Below are 19,181 nucleotides of genomic sequence, written 5' to 3'. Positions count from 1 at the left end.
TGGGAAAGGGCAAGCTGCAGCAGCCTTTCCCAGTGCAAGAAGTGCTCTGGTGTCTTGGCTCTGTATGAACATTGATTCATGGAACTCAATTAGTCTGGGTATTCTTCCTCTCCTCCCCCAAGTATCTCTTGTAACTTGCTAAGGAGCAGAACCTGCATTATGCACCCAGCAGCTGAGACTGCAGCTGGTGCCAGAATAAATTCATGCCACTCCTGGCTAAAATGCTCAATGAAACCAGAGTGATGCAGTATTGTTGTAGGAGGCAGTTACAGGGTGAAGAGAGGTCGAATGTCATACAATATCAATTGACTCACTTCTTGTGTATAGATAGTGTTTATGTATATTATAAAGCTGTCAGTGGTAGGAAAGTGCCTGGTTTACTCCTCCCAGTCCTTTCCAAGGCAGCCCATCATCAAAACAAAGCAAGATGGTTTGCTTCCTGCTGATCAAACTGCACCAGGTTTAACAGAGAAGTGGACCTTAAATCCAGAAGCTGCTGCTGTAACATGTGAAGTGGAGGCATGAGGTGGGACTCCTCCTCATCTGCTTTTGAACACAAAACAATTTGCTCAGCTCTTCTTTGAGAAAAGTCCTCAGTGCTTGTTTGCTTAGACAGGTTCTTTTGCCATTCCAAGCCCCTGGGCTCAAAAGGATGAAAACCATGTAATGAGGAAACCTTTAAGGTCCAGCCAGGTAACGGTGTGGTGGTGTCTCATCTTGCATGCAAGACTTTTAAGCTCCTTGTCCTCTTGTCACTGCTGCTGTCTGCTCTGGGAAGCTGGGAGCCAAGCCCCGATGCAGGAATCCAGGTTACAGCCTGGCTTTGGAGCTCTGGTCCCTCTTTAGAAAGATGTTGATGAGCCCAGCCACTACTTCAGGGTCATTCAGGTGGACAAAATGATTCCCAGTCACCTCAGCTAACTGGAAGTGCTAGAGAGAGAGAGAGAACACACAGACATGAACTGGAGGAAATACTTCTCCACGCAGTCTGTAGAACTCACTGCAACAGGAAGTCATCAAGCTAAACGCTGAGGTTAAATGTTTTTCTTGAAGAGAGGGATAACTTCATTAGCAGATGCAGTGGACATGCAAATTACAATAAAGCATAATCATCTCATTCTGCAAGATGGTCAAATGATCAACTGAGTTGGACAGGGAGATGGCTTCTGCAATGAGCAGAACTAAACATGGGGACAGAGGCTGCAGTAGGGGCAGGCAAACAGAGGCAGCTGCTTAGGGCAGCAGATTCACCACATACTGGGTCATAATCTGCCCCACACTAGCTGTTGTGGTGTGGGCTGTCTGTTGGTCCTGCATCCATTACTGGTTCCTTAAAGCACTTTGATCTCATGTGGTTTCAAAGAGAAGATTAAAGCACATTAACAAACTGTTAATGCATGTCAGCAGCACCCTGGGCACATTAGCACATGAGCCACAGACCATGTAGCTGGAAGACTCATCTTAGCCTCTGATGGCCTGTCCCTGGATGAGCCAAAGAATGATGGGGCCCACAGGGGCAGGTATGCGGCACCCCCTGCCTGCCCCTCCTGTCCTAGTCTCCTGTTCCTCTCTATCCCTGGTGTTTACTCCAAACCCAGATACCCCTGCCCCCCGGGATCCTGCCCCCATATCCTAACCCCCCACACCATCCTAGCCTTCCTGTCCCCGATCTCCATCCTGTGTAGCTAGCCCATCTTCCACCTGGCATTCTGTCCCTCATCTGCCCCCATAAGCACTGGAGACAGAGGCCAAAGAGCTTGCCCCCTCCCATGACACACTTTTAAAACCTGGCTGGGCTGGAGCACGCTGCAGCCTGGCCTGGCTGGCCCCTGGATCCCACTCTGCTTCATGCCAGCAGCTCAGCTCTCACCTGCTGAAAGGGTACGGTGACTCATCTGGGAAGCAGGATGGACCCATCACCCAAGGGCCTCAGGATTGCCAGCTGGGAGGGTGAGATTGGGGGAGGAGGTAGGGGCTTCAAAGTGGAGGGCTCCCTCAAAGGATCCAGGATGGTCAGGGCTTCCCTCCCCCCACTTTTGTAGTCCTTCCAATTTCCATGCCCTTGATCTCCTGGGGTCTGTCCCTTTCCCCAGTCCTCCTTACCCCCTGAGGTTTGCCCCACCTCACCATGTCCTCCTACTCTCCCCACCTGCCCCAGGAGCTGCTCCCTGACCCTGTTTTCCTACCCCCCCCCCATACCCCATTTGTCTCCTCTGTATCCTCATCTTCACAGACACCCAGGTCCTGGCCTCCCAGTCCCACTCATCCAGACTCCAGTCTCCCTTTATTATCCCCCACCACTGTTTGGTCCATGCAGCTCTCCCATACAAATACTAACCTACAGTAACTTCTCACTTAACGTTGTAGTTCCTGAAGAATGCTACTTTAAGCAAAATAATAAGCGAATCCAGTTTCCCCATAAGAATTAATGTAAAGTGGGGGGGGAGGGGGCACGGGAGTAGGTTCCAGGGAAATATATATATCTATACACACACAATATAATTTTTAAACAATTTAATACTGTACACAGCAATGATACATTGTTCCACCCATCTATTGCATGCCCATGCCCCCACCCCCACGCCTTCATGTTGGGAGTCCCCATTGGCCTGGTGCAACTCCCCCTGTAATGTAGGGTTCCCTCTGAATTGACACCCAGAAGGGTTTGCTTGAGGGATGGTAGATGGATGGACCCCTAGGCCACAAGTCCCAGCACATGGTGCTCTCAGCTAGATCCTTAACACAGGGCTGCTGGTTCCTCAGGATGGGGGAATTCCAGTGCGGGAACTTTCCAGGGCAGCCTATTTATGGAGTAGCACACTGCTTTACGTGCTGCACTGTGGCCCTGAAAGGGGGGGTCAGTCAGGAAGTTGCACGGAGTCACTCCTGTCTCTGCATAGGGTGTCCCCTTTGAAATGTGGATGTTGTTCTTTTAGTCCTTTAGGTCCTACACATTTTTATATCAGCCCCTGGGCTGGGGTGGGGTCACTTACCCATCCACCCACCCAGGCCAGGGCTATAGCCAGGCTTAGCCCCACAGGTTTATCCAATGCATGTAGACCAGACTTTACCGTGTGCCCTTATTTTCAATTTGTGTGTCTAAATAGGGGCTTCCCCCTTGCCTCCCCACATGCCCCCAGCATGGGGGAAGCTCTGCCCCTTATGCGGGCTTTGACCCATCAGCCTCATCAAAAATGGTACAAACCTGGCTCTGCCTATGTTAAGGAGTTGTAACCGTGAGGGGTAGGTGGAGCACTGATGTAGTGCCTAGGGTGGCAGATTGTCTGACGCACCCTCTGAGAGGGCAGGGGATCTCCTTCATTTGAGGCATCAGGCTGCTGGTGAGGGTGGGAATAACTGGAAGTGGAGAAGAACTTGGCCTCACAGTTGCTAAGTGGGGCAGCCTAATGCTTCAAATAAAGGAGACAACCAGAACGATGAAGGGTGTAAGCTTAAGGCACTAAAGCTAGTCCAACAGAACTGTCCAGGTGGATGCTTATTTTGGAATAAGAGTGTCCGACTCCACACAGAATGCTATTTCCCTATGTGCACAAACCCGCAGGGACTGGGCATGTCTGGCTGGTGCTTGCTCTCACCTTCAGGTTGGACTGGAATGCTTCCCGCAGGGGCTTCACAAAATACCGGCTCATGTTTTTAGCTTCAGGATTAAAAATTCCATCCCGTGCTCTAGAAAACAATCACAAAGTTCCATGTAACACGGAGTTCGTCTTGGGCCACATCTCCACAGATCTTAGCCGCTCTCCTTCCCTGAGACACGAGTCACAGAGACCAGACACAGACAGAGAAACTGAACCAGCTCATCTTGCTTTCCACAATCACATATGTGTAGGCTGGGACTGGACTATATGACTGTGTTGTGAACACCAAGGGTTAGACTCACTTAGTTGAGTGAGAGGAGGAAGGACTAAACTCAGGGGTCCATTATCTATCAAAGCCACTGCTGAAAGAATGGATTGATCATGGTGCATGCTCAGGAAATTACCCTTCCCAGGGCTCAGTTATGTGAAGGTCAAATTCTTAGGAGAGCCAAGGCCAGGACAGCTTTGCTTAGGGTCTGAAACCCAGCTTAATTGGTGCTTTCACCCAACCAGCCCCTCCATCTCTCCCTGGTGGCTTTCCTTCCTCCCCCTTTGTGCATGTGCATGTTTGGTTTTATCCATTAAACAATCCCCGGCATTAGTCTCCTCTGGCCAGTAGGGCACAAGGGGCTACAAGAGCAGCCACTCAGGAAATGCAAAAACAGACAAATTAGAGAGAACAAAACAAACCCCACAAACAAGTCCAGTTTTTCGCCGTTTCCCAGTTTTATTATGGGAGGCTGTAACACTGCATTTCTTCCACAAGATGGTGCAATGTGAGATTACAAGTCCTCTCCCTCCGCACATTTTCAAGATGTCCCCAGAATGTTCTTGTTTTCTACTGGATCCCGAAGAAACAGCTAGACACTTAAGAACATGTTCTCCCAAGATAAAAGTGCCCACGGTTCTACTTCTGTAACAGAAGGAGGCTAAGCCAGCTCTGCAGTTAGTTTCTCCTCCTCCATTTCCCCCTCAGCTTCTAGTGGGGTTTTATTTTAGGGAGGTGCTCTGAGGTCCCAATCAAATGAGAGACAGGTTAAGTGGACATGACATCAGCCCCGCAGAGCTTGTCCTTTAAGAAGAGGAGCAACATACAGAAGTGAGCAGGGGAATATAATGTTTATAATTTACTTGTTTTGCCTTGTTTAAATTATCATCAATTTGTGCCCAGCTGCCTCTTCTTAGAGGAGCTGTGATAAAAGCCGGCAGTTGAGAGCTTTGAGGGAGGAAGTGGTAATAGTTTTAAATTAGTTTCGGGGATGGGTTTTTCAACTCTGGGAGGAGTGGAGAAATGGGTAAGCCAGGCTAGCATCACTGGTGGAGAGAGAATCAGGCAATGAGAAGTAGTTAGAGGCAGAGTTTTAAAGATCTTCTCAGGTTTCTTGATACTATGATACTAAGTTCCTTTGTAAAACATTTAAAATCTACTGATGATGAGTGCTTCATAAAAGAGGTAGGTATTATTATAATGAGATCCACTTCCGAGCTAACTCCTTAGTGTCTCCTCCTTGGGTTGCCTCATCCTCCCTCACTATTAGTTGGTACAGTATAATCTATATACACTAAGGGTCCAGTTGGGCTCCCAGTGACATGAATATCTCTGTCATACACTTCAAGGGGAGCCGTACTAGGTCTTCAATGTGCTGTCTGCCACCTGTTCTACATCTGAGTTTAACACCAGCTCCTCTCCGAAAGCTTCCCTTGTGAGACATTGCTGTTGATCACAGCAATAAGCCATCACGGGGGGCACCCTAGCAGGTTATTGCACTAGCCTCAGGTGTCTGTGTGTGTAACCTAAACCTGAGAAATGCACTGACACCCTTCTTTCATACATACCTGGGGGTGGCTTATTGCTATTAGCGTAGGGCCCAGTAGTGTTATTTAACTTAATTACCTGCACTTTGTGTCTGCATTGCTGTATTTAGTGCCTCCTCCCCTTATGAAAGAGATCCCCATAGAAGGATAAGAAAAGAGAGAAACAAACTTTCCCCTACTATTTTGAAAATATTATTATTTGTATTACAGTAGTGCCTAGAGTAAAGTTGATAGTTCATTGCCATAATGCTCTAGGATACATGCAATCCAGACTGGATGAGAGCTTTGTGCTTATTTTTCTTGTTGAAGGCAGACTCTAGAAAGCAGCTCTCCTACTCAGCCATTTTAGAATCTTTGGTCATTTCACACACACACACACACACACACACCCTGCTCTTTTATAAATCAGGCTTCTCCCACTGTTACTCCAGCCCACTCATGCGGTGCCAAGGTGAATTGGGAGTTGGGTTGGGTTGGATTGAGAGGAGGAGCAAGCTGGCAGCAGAGAGCAGCAGGTGGGAGTGAAACGTACACACCACAGGAATTAAGCAATGTTATACAATGGGTCTTTCCACCATGAGAGCTCCACTACAAGTATTTCTCGCTCTCGCTCCCATTTCTGAGCAGGGTAACAAAAGTTACAACATAGGAGCCTGTGCACACAAGTGCATAGATACAAGCTTTGAAAGACCCAATGAGCAGGAGTCTCCAAGAAAGTGGGGAGAATCCTGCAGAAGGGGAAGAAATCTTTTGTCCCAAGGCTCAGGCTAAGAAAATCCACCTTTAACAGGAGGGATGGTGGCAGCCCCTTGCATGGGTTGGGAAGTGAAGGCTTCCCATGGGGTAGATGATCAGAAGAAGCATGAATACTACTTTGGGGGTTCTCTCCGACAGCCTAGAGACTCTTCCTCCCTGAGTGTCCAGCAGTGCTAGCCAGTTGTGAAGGGCTCCTTGACTCAGCTTCATCCTGTTATTAATAAGGCTTTAAGTCTGTCATGGAAGTCACGGATTCCATCACTTTCCGTGATTTCTGCAGCAGCTGGTGCTGGCTCAGGGGCTGCCTGAGCCAGGCAGCCTCTGGGCCAGCAGCAGCAGCAGTTTGGGTGTCTGGGAGGGGGCTCCAGACTAGGGGCAGGGGGTTGAAAAGCGTGGGGGATGCTTACCTCAGGGTCAGAGGCTCCCTGGCTCCCACTGGCATGGCCCTGCAGCTCCTAGCCAGAAGGGCCAGGGGGCTCTGCACGCTGCCCGTGCCTACAGACCCTGCCTCCACAACTCCCATTGGCTACGGTTCCCGGCCAATGGGAGCTGTGCAGCCAGCGCTTGTGGTGGGAGCAGTGCACAGAGTCCCCTGGCCCCTCCACCACCTAGAAACTGCAGGGACATGGGGAGCCAGGTAGGGAGCCTGCGAGCCCCGCCAACCCTCCCGCAACAGAGGCCCTGGACTGCGTGCCACTGCCCGCTGCGTCCCACCCCTCCAGCACCAGCGGGGGTCCTGGGCCACCACCTCCAGCGCCCCGGACCTCCCTCCCCCCAAAGCACCCATGGCCCCTGGCCCAAGTTTTAGTTAGGGGTATATAGTAAAAGTTATGGACAGGTCACGGCCTGTGAATTTTTGTTTACTCCCTGTGACCTGTTCATGACTTTTACTAAAAATACCCATGACTAAAACATAGCCTTAATTATGAGGGATCAGCAAGCAAGAGAGAACCGGTGTCCATGCACTTTTCTGTAGGTGAACACACACCTGCCATGGAGTAGGTGAAGGAACCCATGGAATGGGAATGAGGCTTGATCCAGGAAGTGGCACTACCGCCCTGTCAAAAGCAGCTGAGCAGAGTGCTAGCTTTGTTTGTGTTCGGCGGTATGTCATGGAGCTGTTATACACCAATCTTATTTAATTCCTATCAGTATTAAATCCTTAACTCTACCTTCCACATATGGAAAGGGTTTTTATTCACACCTTCCCTGCAGTGCATCACACACCCTGGGTGTGGGAACATGGAAAGGGGCCGATGGTAGGTATTGGTTATACTTGTGCATCACTCACATGATCATTAGGACACTGGCCTGGATTTTGCTCAAGAAGCTCACACACTGCTCCAGAGTCAGGGGATCTTGATTGTGCTGCAGATGCAAAGACAAATGGAGACACAGACATCAGTAAATTCCAGGGGGGCGGGGTTGGGGGGCAATGCACTCACTGGTTGGCAGGGAATCTGAGATTTGACACTACACCCTATTGGCTATGCTGGGGCCTGGGTGGGACTTACCATCAGAGCAGCAGGGTTTTGCAGTGTGGGTCTAGATTGCAGGGCACATACTGACATGCATACTAACTTTAATCTAGCTAGTGTGACTAAAAATGCAGGGAAGATGTGGCGACACAGACTGTGGCGCAAGCTGTAGAAGCCTGTCTGGACTCTAGGTATGTACTCGCACCCTAGCCCATGCTGGGGTCTGTGCCGCCATCTCTTCACTGCTGTTTTTTTGCTGTGCTAGCTAGATTAAAGCTAGCCCAGATCTCTCTATCCAAGCTGCAGGCCCACCGTGATACGTGAAAGACCCTTGTGATCTTGTTAGGGCAACAAGGTGCTGGAGCTATGTAACAGGGCACCTCTTTCTACCCAATAGTGTTTCAGAATTGCACTAACACCAGTACATCAAAGCCAAGTGCTGTAATAGGTCAAGAATGAGAACAGTCTCAGTTCTGAGCATTTCTAGTGCATGTCTCACATACGAGGCTACCTAGGACCCAGAGTGATTCTGAGAGATTATGTGACTAGAGTCACCCCATTCACACAAAGTTGTTAGTAGAGAAAGCTTTTAGAGAAAGTCTTTCCTAAAAAAAAGGCTGAATCTCTTGCTTGGCTCCCTATCTTAGGGCAGACAAAATGAGGACCGAGGGCACATCTACATTTAAAATACGTCAGCACTTTGATGAAGATGCTCTAAGATGACAGGAGAGAGCACTCATTGGTTTAGTTAATCCACTCCCTGAGAGGCAGGAGATACGTTAGGTTGGTATAACTACATCGCTCAGGGATGTGGAGTTTTCACACCCCTGAGTGATGTAGTTAGTCCGATATAGGTCTGTATTGTAGGTCAGACCTGACTCGTTGAAAGGTAGGACAGTCCAACAAGGTGCAGGATATCTGATCACCCCAACTCCTGCCCTCTCCCCCTTCTTCCAAGGCAACCCCACAGAAGGGAAAACAAGCTGAAAAGCTGCCCCTAAGCACCCTCCCACTCTCCTGGGACTTAGGATAGGGAAGGAAAGGACTTGTTCAGTCAGATCTGAAAAGGTCTAACTTGCTCTGCTTAGGAAATCCCATTAACTGCAGTGGGGTTTCAAAGCTGTACGGTAAATTCAACCTATTGGAGTGTAAAACAATCTCTCCAAGAAAACTCTGCCACTTGTATAACTTAAAACTGGGGGGAAAGCACTGAACAAGCCTGGGGCAGGGGTGCTGGAACAATTTGTATAGTGGGGGTGCTGAGAGCCATTGAATCAAACTGTAAACCCTGGATATAATGGAAACCACACCCCTAGTTCCAGCACCTATGGCTTGGGGTTTAGGGTGGTGGTAAATGGAACCCAGATGCAATGTGTCCTAAAAGGGAAAGGTCTTTTCTCTCTCAGCAAAGGGCCCTGTCAAAGTAAGGGGCAGGGGAGAACTTTAGCACTCACGTTAAGGACTCTCATGTCTCTATTATACACCAGGCCTGGGAAGAAAGGAGAGAGAGTTATTTACACCCCACAGGGTAGGAATTCACACGGGGTTCCAGTTCCCCCTCTGCTTTTTAGCTACCTCAGGATCATATTTAGGGGGAAGGGGAGGAATGATGGATTGGGGGTTTCTTCTTTTTACTCAAGTGTTAAATGAATTAAGCCCCATGACCTGAGGGGAAAGGTGGGCTTGGACCTCAATTATCGGGTACAGGAAGCTCCACCCTCCAAATGTAGTCACACTTTCAGACCTCAGGGGCTCTTCACACCCAGGCTACCCCAGGCCTTGGGCATAGGCCAGGGAGCAGATGGCACTCCCCATGCCTTTAAGCCTAAAGTCAGCATGGCTCTATAGCCAGCTGGCCATCACTTCCCCAAGCAGCTGAGGTACCTCACCTCCCGGCACCTCAGTCGCTCCTCGCTGCAATAAGATCCTCCCACTCTCCTCTGTCAGGTGGCTGTTGGCTTGTAATAGCCTGGGGAAGACATAGCATGTGCTGTTGGGGAAGTAGGGAGTGGAAGGCATCAACAGAGAGGATGAGAGAGAGAGAGAGACGAGGTGGGAGGGAAACAACTAGGACAAGTGACAATAATTCAGTTCTTGTACATTAGCCAACATATTCCAGCCCCACAGGAGGCAGGGGGCTGGCAATGGGGTACAAGCCCCTGCTCAGATTCTGGAAGAAAATGAATTACTGATTTTGAAGGTAGGGGAAAGTACAAGGGGATCAGCTGCATCTCATGTTTCTTGCCCCCATGAATTCTGTCCAGGAGAACACCCACCTACTGCAAGAACTCTGTGAGGGTAGAGGTGGCACCATCTCCCACAGAGACCAAAGATGGGGGGGACACCCACCTCTGCAGCGCTTCTTGGGGGCTGCGAATTTTAGGGGGCTGGGGCTTGTTCTCCTCCAGACGCAGGAGACTTTCAATCACCTTCTTCTTAGAGTCCAACCATGCGTCACTTTCCTAGAAATCAGAGATGGGAGCAACAAAAGTGATTTTATGTTTCTATAGCATCTTTCACCCTCAAGGATCTCAAAGCACTTTACCAACTACATACAGCTCATCTGAACAACCATGGATGCTGGGGTGGAGTGAACGGCAGCACTACATAGCAGTGGAAGTGGTGATCAGGGAAGGACAAATTATTGCCAAGGACACCACTCCTCTTACGAACAAAATACTATGAGTTCTTTAGTATCTCACCTCTGACTTGGATGGCTCATCTCTAGAGGGAAGAGGGGAGTTCAACTTCCTTTCCCTACCTAATCCTGGGCCTTTGTCCTGACCCTGCCAACAAGAGAACCAATTAGTGGTGATGGTCATTGGTGTGGGGTGAATGCCTGTCCCACCAGGAACTGGAATGAGATCCACCAAATCCTTTCCAATGACTATTTTAGTCACCTATGTGAAAGGAATGGCCCTAAGGTGACATTGTCAAAGGGCCTCAGAATGGTCCCCGTCTGTACAACTTTGTGCATGTATAGACAAGTGGAGAATTTACACCTTCAGAGCCCATTTGCAATTAACCTGCTCTTCATTGTTGTGTCCAAATGGGTTTGAAACAAGAAAGTTTTGCCCTGGCAAAAGCGACTGTGAAATTTGAGCATGCAAGTGATTGTGTGCGCAGAGGCTTAGTCTTCACTTAAAAGTGATGTTGGCAAAGCTACATCAGATGGGGTGTGAAAAAACCATACCCCTGATTAGCATAGTTATGCCAACAAACCTCCCAGTGTGGACACAACTATGTCGATGGAAGAGGGCTTCTGTTAACATGGCTAATGTTGTCAGGGAGCTGGTGTTCCTACTCTGAAAGAAAAACTCCCGTCGGCGTATGAATCAAGAGTCTTGTGATAATTCTTGTTTTCCTTAAAGCCCCAGCTCCTGGAGCCAAGTGGCTATGTGAGGATTTCATCTTTGTTCTTAAAGAAAAGTTTCTAGCCCTTGTGGCTGTGGAGAAAGCTTCAAAATGTGACATCTCTCCCCACCCCCCCGTTGCAGCCTAAAATCTTGGAAAGCAAAAGGCAAATAAAAAACATCAAATCTATTATTTTACATCATCCCATGATTCTAAAGCCAACTTCATGGTTTTTGGTGACTCGTGATTTTTGAACATTTGGGGTTGGCAATACTGAATCTGTGATCAGATTGGAACCACTGAACTAGAAATGAAAGTCTTCATGCCCCATCATCAGTTCCCTGAGCCATCCAGCTCTGGGATGGCCTGCTACTGTGTTTGTCCAGGGCCTAGCACAATGGGGCCCCATTTCGGGTTGGCCCTTAGGTACTACCCTAAGGAACACAATTACGAATAACAAACAAGGGCATTGTTTTTTCACTATGAACTTCTGAAGCCCCAGGTGGCTCCAGACATTTATTGTTCATTTAGATCTGTTCTGACCAGCACTGTGCCTGGAGAAAAGATGGGAACTGTTCTAGTTGTCTTACATCTCTCAATCTCTTGTTCCTTTACCCTCTGCAATCGGAAATGGGCTCATGACCTCCCGAAGGGAAGACCACTGAGAAACATGCTCCCCCAGTGACAGTACAAGGAATGAGCCTTGTGAGGGGTTTTGCTTTACCGTGTCATTTCTCTCTTCTGTGTCTGCCAAAGGGAAAAGTCTAACCTGAGGAGCTGGAAAGAAGCCATAAGATTCCACCAGGATCAGCTTATCTACCATCTCAGGGAAAATGCAGGAGAACTGGAAAGAGTCAGAAATATTGTGAGAGGGAGGAAGAGAGAAGGATCACTTTCTTAGCTGGCCCAGAATGTACAAAATTCTCTTAAGTATCCTGTATCAGGAGGGGCTTCCTCTCATCTTAGACACAAATTTGTTTCTGTCCCATGCAGGCTGCCCCTTAATTCCCCCAGCCTATAGGAGCCATCACCCTTCCAGCTGAGTCAACCCCATGAATAAAGGCTGCTGTACTCACCATTCCTGCGACACTTCCACCTGCGAGAGAGAGGACCACATTTGGCTTATATACAGTAAACACAGTACAGGGCAACACCCTTCCCCGGAGTGACAGCTACCAGGAGGGTGCTGGGGAGCATTGGTGGGGTGGCCTAGAAGCGCTCACTTGACAAAGAGGTAACAATCTCACCTGAGGTTTGAATCCCAAGCCACAGGTCAGTGAGTCTCCCAGCAGGGGGCACTGTAGGAAATAGGGCAGGGATACTGGCTGTGGGGGAGTTCCCTTCAGACACCACACCCAGTCTGCCTCAGCGGGAAGCCCAGGCTAGTGGGGAGCTGCCAGCAAAAATGGTACAGTACTTTGGGACCAGGGAGATGTGGTCACAGATGAGATAGATCAGATCTGGGGCATCAAACCCACTGGGGAGAGGAACATTTTTAATTACGGTCCGTGACCTGAGGGATAAGTTTAGGGATACTTGATCCCCTCAATTCACAGCATTTCTCTCACCGATGGCAATCAAGGATAGAATATGGACTGTATGTCATAACAGTGAGGATATCAGGAAGTCCTGTTAGTTACGTTCAGCATCACTCGGGGAGAATACTGTCACCTTTATGCCTTTATGCTTCCTCCGTGTTCCCTCCCTTTCCTGTTCTCCTTCCCTTTGTATCGCCCCTTCTTTCTCCAGAGCAAAAACGAGAAGGAGGGAGAAGAGGGAGCCATTCCTTTCCTGCAGCATATCTCAATTCCCCCATGAACTTCATACGCACCCCATTTCCCATCCCATCTGACAAAGGGCTAGTCTACACTGGCAACGCGGCAACACTTTAACGTGCCTTGTATCGTCACGGCAGCGCGCTGGGAGAGAGCTCTTAAAAAAAAAAAAAAAAAAAAAAAAAAAAAAAAAAAACCACGCCTCCATGGAAGGTGCAGCTCCCAGCGCTGGGGCACTGTCTACACTGGCGCTGTATAGCATTGAAACTTGCTGCACTCCGGGGGGTGTTTTTTCACACCCCTGAGCGAGCAAAGTTGCAGCGCTGTAAAGTGCCAGTATAGACCAGCCCAAAGTGATGAGCAACTAAAGAGTTAGTGATATGTAAAGTGTCATCCTTAGGATTTAAAGTTAACGTCCTGATGAGATCAGTAAGAGGATTCCAGGAGGCTACACCTCACAGAGCCATTGTTTCAGGCTCTCTGCCAACTCAGGAAGACAGCACTGTGTTGATCGAAACCCACTTTGCATTTTGACTGTTTTTCTTGTACTCAAGAGGCCTAGACATTTAGTTCTTTTTAAAGGAGTGCTTAGATGATTGTGTGTAATTCGAATGGAGTGTTGGCCACATAATTGCATCAAGTGAGTGGGGTGCTTGGCATTTTAAGAGAAAATACTGCAGTCTATTCTCTCCCAAAAGAAAGTGATGCAAGTTAATCATTCACCAATGTTTGCTGGTGTCAAACTGCCATTGGCACAAGAGTCACTTACCCAAACTGTGGCCCATTAGAGTAAATCGACTCCACTTCAAGGCTAAAAAGCAACCGATAAAACATTGTATTAAATACAGCAGCAGTGATGTGTTGCCACTTATCCCTTCCCTACACACAGGGACCTAAAGAGAGCCTTTCTGATGTTTTGCTTCCTAGTCAGGAAATAGGATGGATTAGTAGGCCAGGTTTAAAGGGACCAACCTCCTCCTGCCTCAGCTTCTCACTGCTTGTGAACTGGTACCAGGCAGTTCCCTTTGACTCACAGATCTCAGCTGCCACAGCCGTTCCCATTCAGGGCAAGTCCTTGGGACCATCAGTCAGACAAAGGAGTCTGGCTGCATTCTGTACTGTAGGAAAGACAAGCCTCTGAATGCTCTGCTGTGGAGTATTCATAGGGAACAGGGCAGATAGGGCTGTGGTCCTGGGGAAGGACTATTATTACTCTTAGTGAAATTGCATGGCATAATTCAGCATGCCAGGATCCTAAATCACATGATGCATTTTCATAACAGCCCTTTAGGTTTGTGGAAATCGCCTGGAAGTTACAGCCCCATCCATCCTGCTCCTAGAAATGTGCCCTGGGATCTTCAAGACAGGGTTTGCACTGCAGCACTTCAAAGGAAAGGGGTGTGTGCTCCTTCGTCTCTGGGGAGATGGATCGTGGCACTGAGCAGCAGACAGCTGCTTTTCCAGTTCTACCACCAGGCAGGAAATTGGACCAGGTGGCACGGAGGATTTGCAGAGTCCTGGTCACGCCTGCTTTTGTTTATGGGTGACCCTGTTGTAAAACACAAAAACGGACTCCATGCACCCACTGATGAGCCACAGGGAAAGGTATGATAGGAAGAATTTAGAGACTCTTCTAACACTGGTCTGAGCCGGAGAGCAGAGTGCAAACTGTTGAAGCCTGCAGGCCGGTTGGTAAGAGGGAGTAAGCCTGGCAGTACACAGATCCATTGGACACATCAGCAGGTCAGTAACTGCTGCTCTTATGGGGTTTATTTCTATCATATGGTTTCATGTTTCTCGCTCTGAAGAAAGTGTCAGAAACTGGGCTCTTCATCCAGGCTGCGGGTGTAGAGCGTCACTCTTGGGTGCTGGTGGACCTGAGGCTCTTGAGAAGGGACCCTCTTGTGCCTTGGTTCCTGAGGGGTCTGGCTCCTGCTGCAGTCAAAGCTCAGCTCCTGACTGGGGTCCCATGGTGCCTGGAGCGCAGGTAAGCAGCATTATCCCCCCTCTGCACCTAGCGCACTTTTTGGATGAAGTGCTCTTTGAGGGAGCCTGGGGCTCAGTCTGGCTAAAGCCAAAGTCAAGAAGGAGTCTGGCCTAGGGGGCTATCTGGAGGATGGGTCATGGTGAGGCCAGGAGGAAGCAGAGGATAACTGGTCACTGCTAGGGTGCCGGGGGCGGGGGAGGGGGGTGGCAGGTGGGGGTGGGAGGAGTCCTTTCTGGATGTGGAACCAGGAACACAAAGCTCCCTGCCCTGTGAGTCCTCCCAGGCCGCTCACCTGCTGTCACCCTGCGAACCTCGCTCACATAGTCCAGGAAGTGGTAAGGAAAGCCTGCGGGCCGATGGGCTGACAGGCCATGGCCCCCAAAATCCATGGCCATGTAACAGTAATCTGAAAGAGAGGCAGGTAAGACAGTAAGCCACTGAGTAGCCTCCCTCTCCACAACAGTGAACCAGAGGCTCTAACATAATAGATCTGCCCCACCTTTAGGGAGCAATGGGATGAGTCTGTTGAAGGTGTTGGCATTGTCCAGCCAGCCATGCAAGCAGAGCATGGGACGGCCTTGCGGGGATCCCCAGGCCTTGGCTGCAATGTGGCCCCAAGGAACTGGGAACTTCAACTCCGAGACCATGCCTGAAATACAACATACATCAGCAAATTACATCACCCGAACGCTGCAGTCTCATTGCTCAGTTTGGGTGCTGTGAGAGTCAACACTCAGCGCTCAGAACAGGTAAAGGGTTACACAGGTGCCATCTGTTAATCACCTAGCAAACTCCAGCCTGTGCTTATACTCCACACCTGAACATAGCTATTATATGAACAACATACCCTCATATCTCAATGTCTGTACTTTGACCCGTTAATCTTTTACCCCAATCAGGGATACTGCAGATTATGTATTCCTTACCCCATCCGATCTTAAACGGAACTTCGCATCTATAAGTTATTCCCTGATAACCAGAAACTTCTACGCTTAAACTCTGTACTGTTCACTTTTTAAAAACATCATCTTAATACAATTTTTAAAACTGTTTGCCACCCCCACCCAGGGGCCATGAGCTCTTGGCCTCTCACTAGTCCTTGCCCCACCCAGTGCATGTACAGCCTTGCACTCACATCCCTCCTCTTCCTCCCTCATCCCAGCTCCCCCAGTTCCACCAGCTGTCCAGTGAGTGAAGACCCAGGATCTTACTCCCTTTAATCACAGAGGTTATTTCCTGAGATATTTTAGGTTTCTTTCTGGTAAGTTCTGACCCGCAGAGACCTTTTCTAACCCCTAGGTCAGTGGCAGCTGCCCTGTCTGGTAGCTAGCACCACCATTATTCAACTGCACCTTCCAGGGCAACATGCCAGTGATGCTCCTTAACTGCCAGGAAGGGGAGGGGTTCACAATAAAGCAACAGAAAGAATTCCCCTCTCCCAATCCTCTCCTGGCTCCGCAGCACCTGCTAACCCAGCTGGTCCCAGAAACAGAAGATCTGGAGTGTGACTCAAACCTAGATCTCAGCAGCAGATTCCCCTTGGTTAGCAACACAGAGACCTACCTGCCACTGGCAGAGAAGACCACTTCAGCACTGAGGGCATCTCGTTTTCTCTATCTCCTGAAGCCTTAGAAGAAAAGGGGAACACAGTCTACTAGAAACAGTGAGCAAGGGGAGGCAGACCCGGACCTTTCTCCTTCAGCACTATAGTTGCTCCATAGCCTGATGCCAGATTGCCAGAGTCTGTTCCTCATGGACCTTGTCACAGAAGACACTCCTGTAACACAGTGCTTATTAGCATCTCCAAGGAAACAGCTCCCTAGTCATCATCCACCAGGGGCTCCTCTACCATAGACCCTACCCCCCATGGCAAAATCATCACACCCCTGGACACAATGTAGGATGCTTGGCAAAACCTGTATAGCTTGCCATTCCAATGAAGTCTCATTTAATTGAATTCAATCAGCTGCTTCTGCAAAATGGCAGGAGATGCTGCAGATCATGAGAAACGTCAGAGCTGCTGCATGAAGAAATCCCACAACTAGAATAGCAGGAAGTTGTGCCTGTAAGGATTGAGGAGTATTGACAGAGCCAAGGCTGGTATTGGCCAATCAGAGAGATGATATGGGACCAGACTACCTGACTCAGCATGCTAATCTCCATTAATTTCAGAGGCTCTATTACCTCTGCTCTCAGGATCCCCCGATCATTGTTGCTCCCCCATTGCTGCCACCTCATCCGGGCTCTATGCGTGGGCTGGGAAGAGCCCTTCTGCTCTCTCCACCCATTCAAGAGCATATCGGAGCAGAAGCTGCACTTGCGTGAGGAGCCCAGGACTTTTAGGCTTAGCCCAGGCCCCACACAGAAAAGTGATATTGGCATAGCTACACTGGTCAGGGGGTCTGGAAAAACCACATCCTGACCAACATAGCTATACCAACAACACCCCCAGTATAGATGCAGCTAGGTTGACAGAAGAGGGCCTCTGTCAATGGAGCTAATGTCATTCAGGGCGGGGATGTTCCTACACTGATGGAAAAACTCCTTCTGTCAGTGTAGGCTGCCCCTGTGCTAGTGGGCTAGGCTGACATCATTACCTTGGCATAGTCTCCATAGTGTAGACATATCTTCAGGCTGAGAAGTCAGAGAGTGGTTTAGCCCCACTTACCAGCAAACAAAATATTCCATAATATTCTTGCGAGGAGAGGAAAGCTTACTGGTATAGGGATATTGGTACACTGTACCAGCAAAGCACTCCTAGTGTGGTAGTAGCTATACTGGCAAAGCTGTTACCGGTATAATAAAATTGCCCCATAAGCGAAACAAACTATACTGGGAAAGGCACATCTTTGCTGGCATAGCTGCACCTACCCTAGAGACTTCTCCCAACCCAGCTATGTCAGATCACAGCTCTTCACCCTCCAGACTAACACCTGTGCTGGCAGAAGTCCCTAGTGTAGAACTGCCCCTAGAATAAGATACTTAAGGCCAGAACTTTTGCTGATATAAAGCAAACATGCCAGTTTACCCTCACTGCAGACATGGCCCTTAAGCTTCAAGAAGCCAGGCAGCTTGAGCCAAGGGACACACAGCCTCTCAGCACTAGGGTGTTGGTCCAATTCCAGCCCCTGGTTGGATGTGTCCTTGACCAGGGCTGTACTAGAAACTTTTGCCAGTATAGCAATGTCAGTTAGGGGTGGGATTTTTTCTGCAACATTTCTATTCCACCAAAAGCCCTAGTGAAGAATCAGTTATACTGGCAAAAAGTGACTTTACCAGGATAGCTGATTTCATTAGTGCCAGCGGCATACACTCGCCTGGCAGAAAAACGCGCCAGGCCAATATAAGCTAGGTCTGTGTGTGGAGGGTTTGCTGGCATAACTATAGTAGCAGCAAACCTTTTCTAATGCAGATTGGGCCAAAGTCATGCCCAACTTGCTTCACAAAAGCTCTCTGGTAGGATCTGTTCCGATTCCCAGCAAGACGAGTCCAAATGACAAACCCCGAGTCCTGCCCATCTGGCCCCTGCCTTTGCAGCCTCAGCAAACAGGCCAAGGACTGAGAGCACCAGGGAGAATGAACTGACCCCTTAGCTGTGGCCCCTCTGGGCTGAGGCACAGTGGGACACTCTGTTGCTACCCACCCAGCCCGTATTTATCCTGGAAACCACAAGCCAGGCTTTCGCTCCGGCACCCTCCCCAGCACTAGCCTCACCGAGGCAGTACAAAGGGGAGATTTCTAAAAGGAGGAAGCTAGGCAAGAACCACACCAAGGGGAAAGGAGATCAGAAGGCACCTGCGCAGCGGCTGCTCACATACCTCCAGGAGTCCGCACAGCCGCGCCAAAGCCCCGCACAGCTGCACAGAGCGAGCCCTGAGTCGGCTCGATGCAGACGGGAGGACTCAGCTCGCCACTTCCTCGTAGGTGCAGCCGGAACCACAGAGAAGGTCCCCGCCCCCTGTGGATGCGACGCGTAAAGGGACCTACCCGTGCCCCTTCCCCAGCGCTCCTCGGGGACGTGAAAGTGATGGGCAGCTGGCGTGCTGAGAACCGCGCCTTGCCCTTCGCGTGGCCCCCGTCCGTGCCGAAGGGAGCCTGCGGCTCTGCGCGCCCCGCGGGAAGGGGGTGTTTCTTCCGCGGCTGAAACGCAGCCGCCGCCGCCGCCGCTCCGGGGGACGCCGCAAAGGCGGGGAAGGCTGCCGCAGCCCGCGTCCGCTTCAGGGGCGACAGTCGGCACCCGAACAAGAACTCAACCCGGGCGCCGGCCAGAAGACCCCCCCCCCGCCCCCCCGGCACGTGCAAACGTAACACGATCCCTCTTAGGCAGCGTGGTGGCCGCCGGGCCAGCCCCGGCACCTCGGAGCGACCGGGCGGGTGAGGTTATATCTCTTCTTAGACCAACTTCTCTGGCTGAAGA

General features: G+C 49.8%; 1 protein-coding gene across 14 annotated transcripts; it reads right to left on the bottom strand.

Moving 5' to 3' along the window:
• Nucleotides 1–318: 318 nt before the first annotated feature.
• Nucleotides 319–19,007, bottom strand: SERHL2 (serine hydrolase like 2). Of its 14 annotated transcripts, none has more exons than XM_043502414.1 (14): nucleotides 18,560–18,845; nucleotides 16,328–16,391; nucleotides 15,264–15,413; nucleotides 15,057–15,170; nucleotides 13,547–13,588; nucleotides 12,079–12,098; nucleotides 11,772–11,846; nucleotides 10,351–10,434; nucleotides 9,998–10,110; nucleotides 9,538–9,638; nucleotides 9,103–9,137; nucleotides 7,462–7,538; nucleotides 3,597–3,687; nucleotides 319–930 (listed from the first exon to the last, which is right to left on the bottom strand). In XM_043502414.1, the coding sequence occupies exons 2-14, from the start codon at nucleotides 16,365–16,367 to the stop codon at nucleotides 811–813; spliced, it is 1,062 nt and encodes a 353-aa protein (XP_043358349.1). In that variant the 5' UTR covers nucleotides 16,368–16,391; nucleotides 18,560–18,845; the 3' UTR covers nucleotides 319–810. The 14 variants fall into 14 exon arrangements, 13 of the variants coding, with proteins under 13 accessions (XP_043358349.1, XP_043358344.1, XP_043358336.1 ...); XM_043502409.1 differs by having other exon boundaries at nucleotides 16,328–16,541; nucleotides 18,583–18,845; XM_043502401.1 differs by having other exon boundaries at nucleotides 18,583–18,845.
• Between the last annotated feature and the right edge of the window lie 174 nt (nucleotides 19,008–19,181).

The sequence above is a fragment of the Dermochelys coriacea genome, chromosome 1, assembly GCF_009764565.3.
Source record: "Dermochelys coriacea isolate rDerCor1 chromosome 1, rDerCor1.pri.v4, whole genome shotgun sequence".
Taxonomy (NCBI): Eukaryota; Metazoa; Chordata; order Testudines; family Dermochelyidae; genus Dermochelys; species Dermochelys coriacea.
This window is presented reverse-complemented; position numbering and strand designations above follow the sequence as displayed.

Coding starts and splice junctions, on each gene's coding strand:
- SERHL2 (XM_043502414.1), bottom strand. CDS start 16,367: ATGCCCTCAGTGCTGAAGTGGTCTTCTCTGCCAGTGGCAG. Junction 10,435..11,771: donor GCTTCTTTCCAGCTCCTCAG/GTTAGACTTTTC, acceptor TCTTGTTGGCAG/GGTCAGGACAAAGGCCCAGG. Junction 931..3,596: donor CATTCCAGTCCAACCTGAAG/GTGAGAGCAAGC, acceptor CTCTCTCTCTAG/CACTTCCAGTTAGCTGAGGT.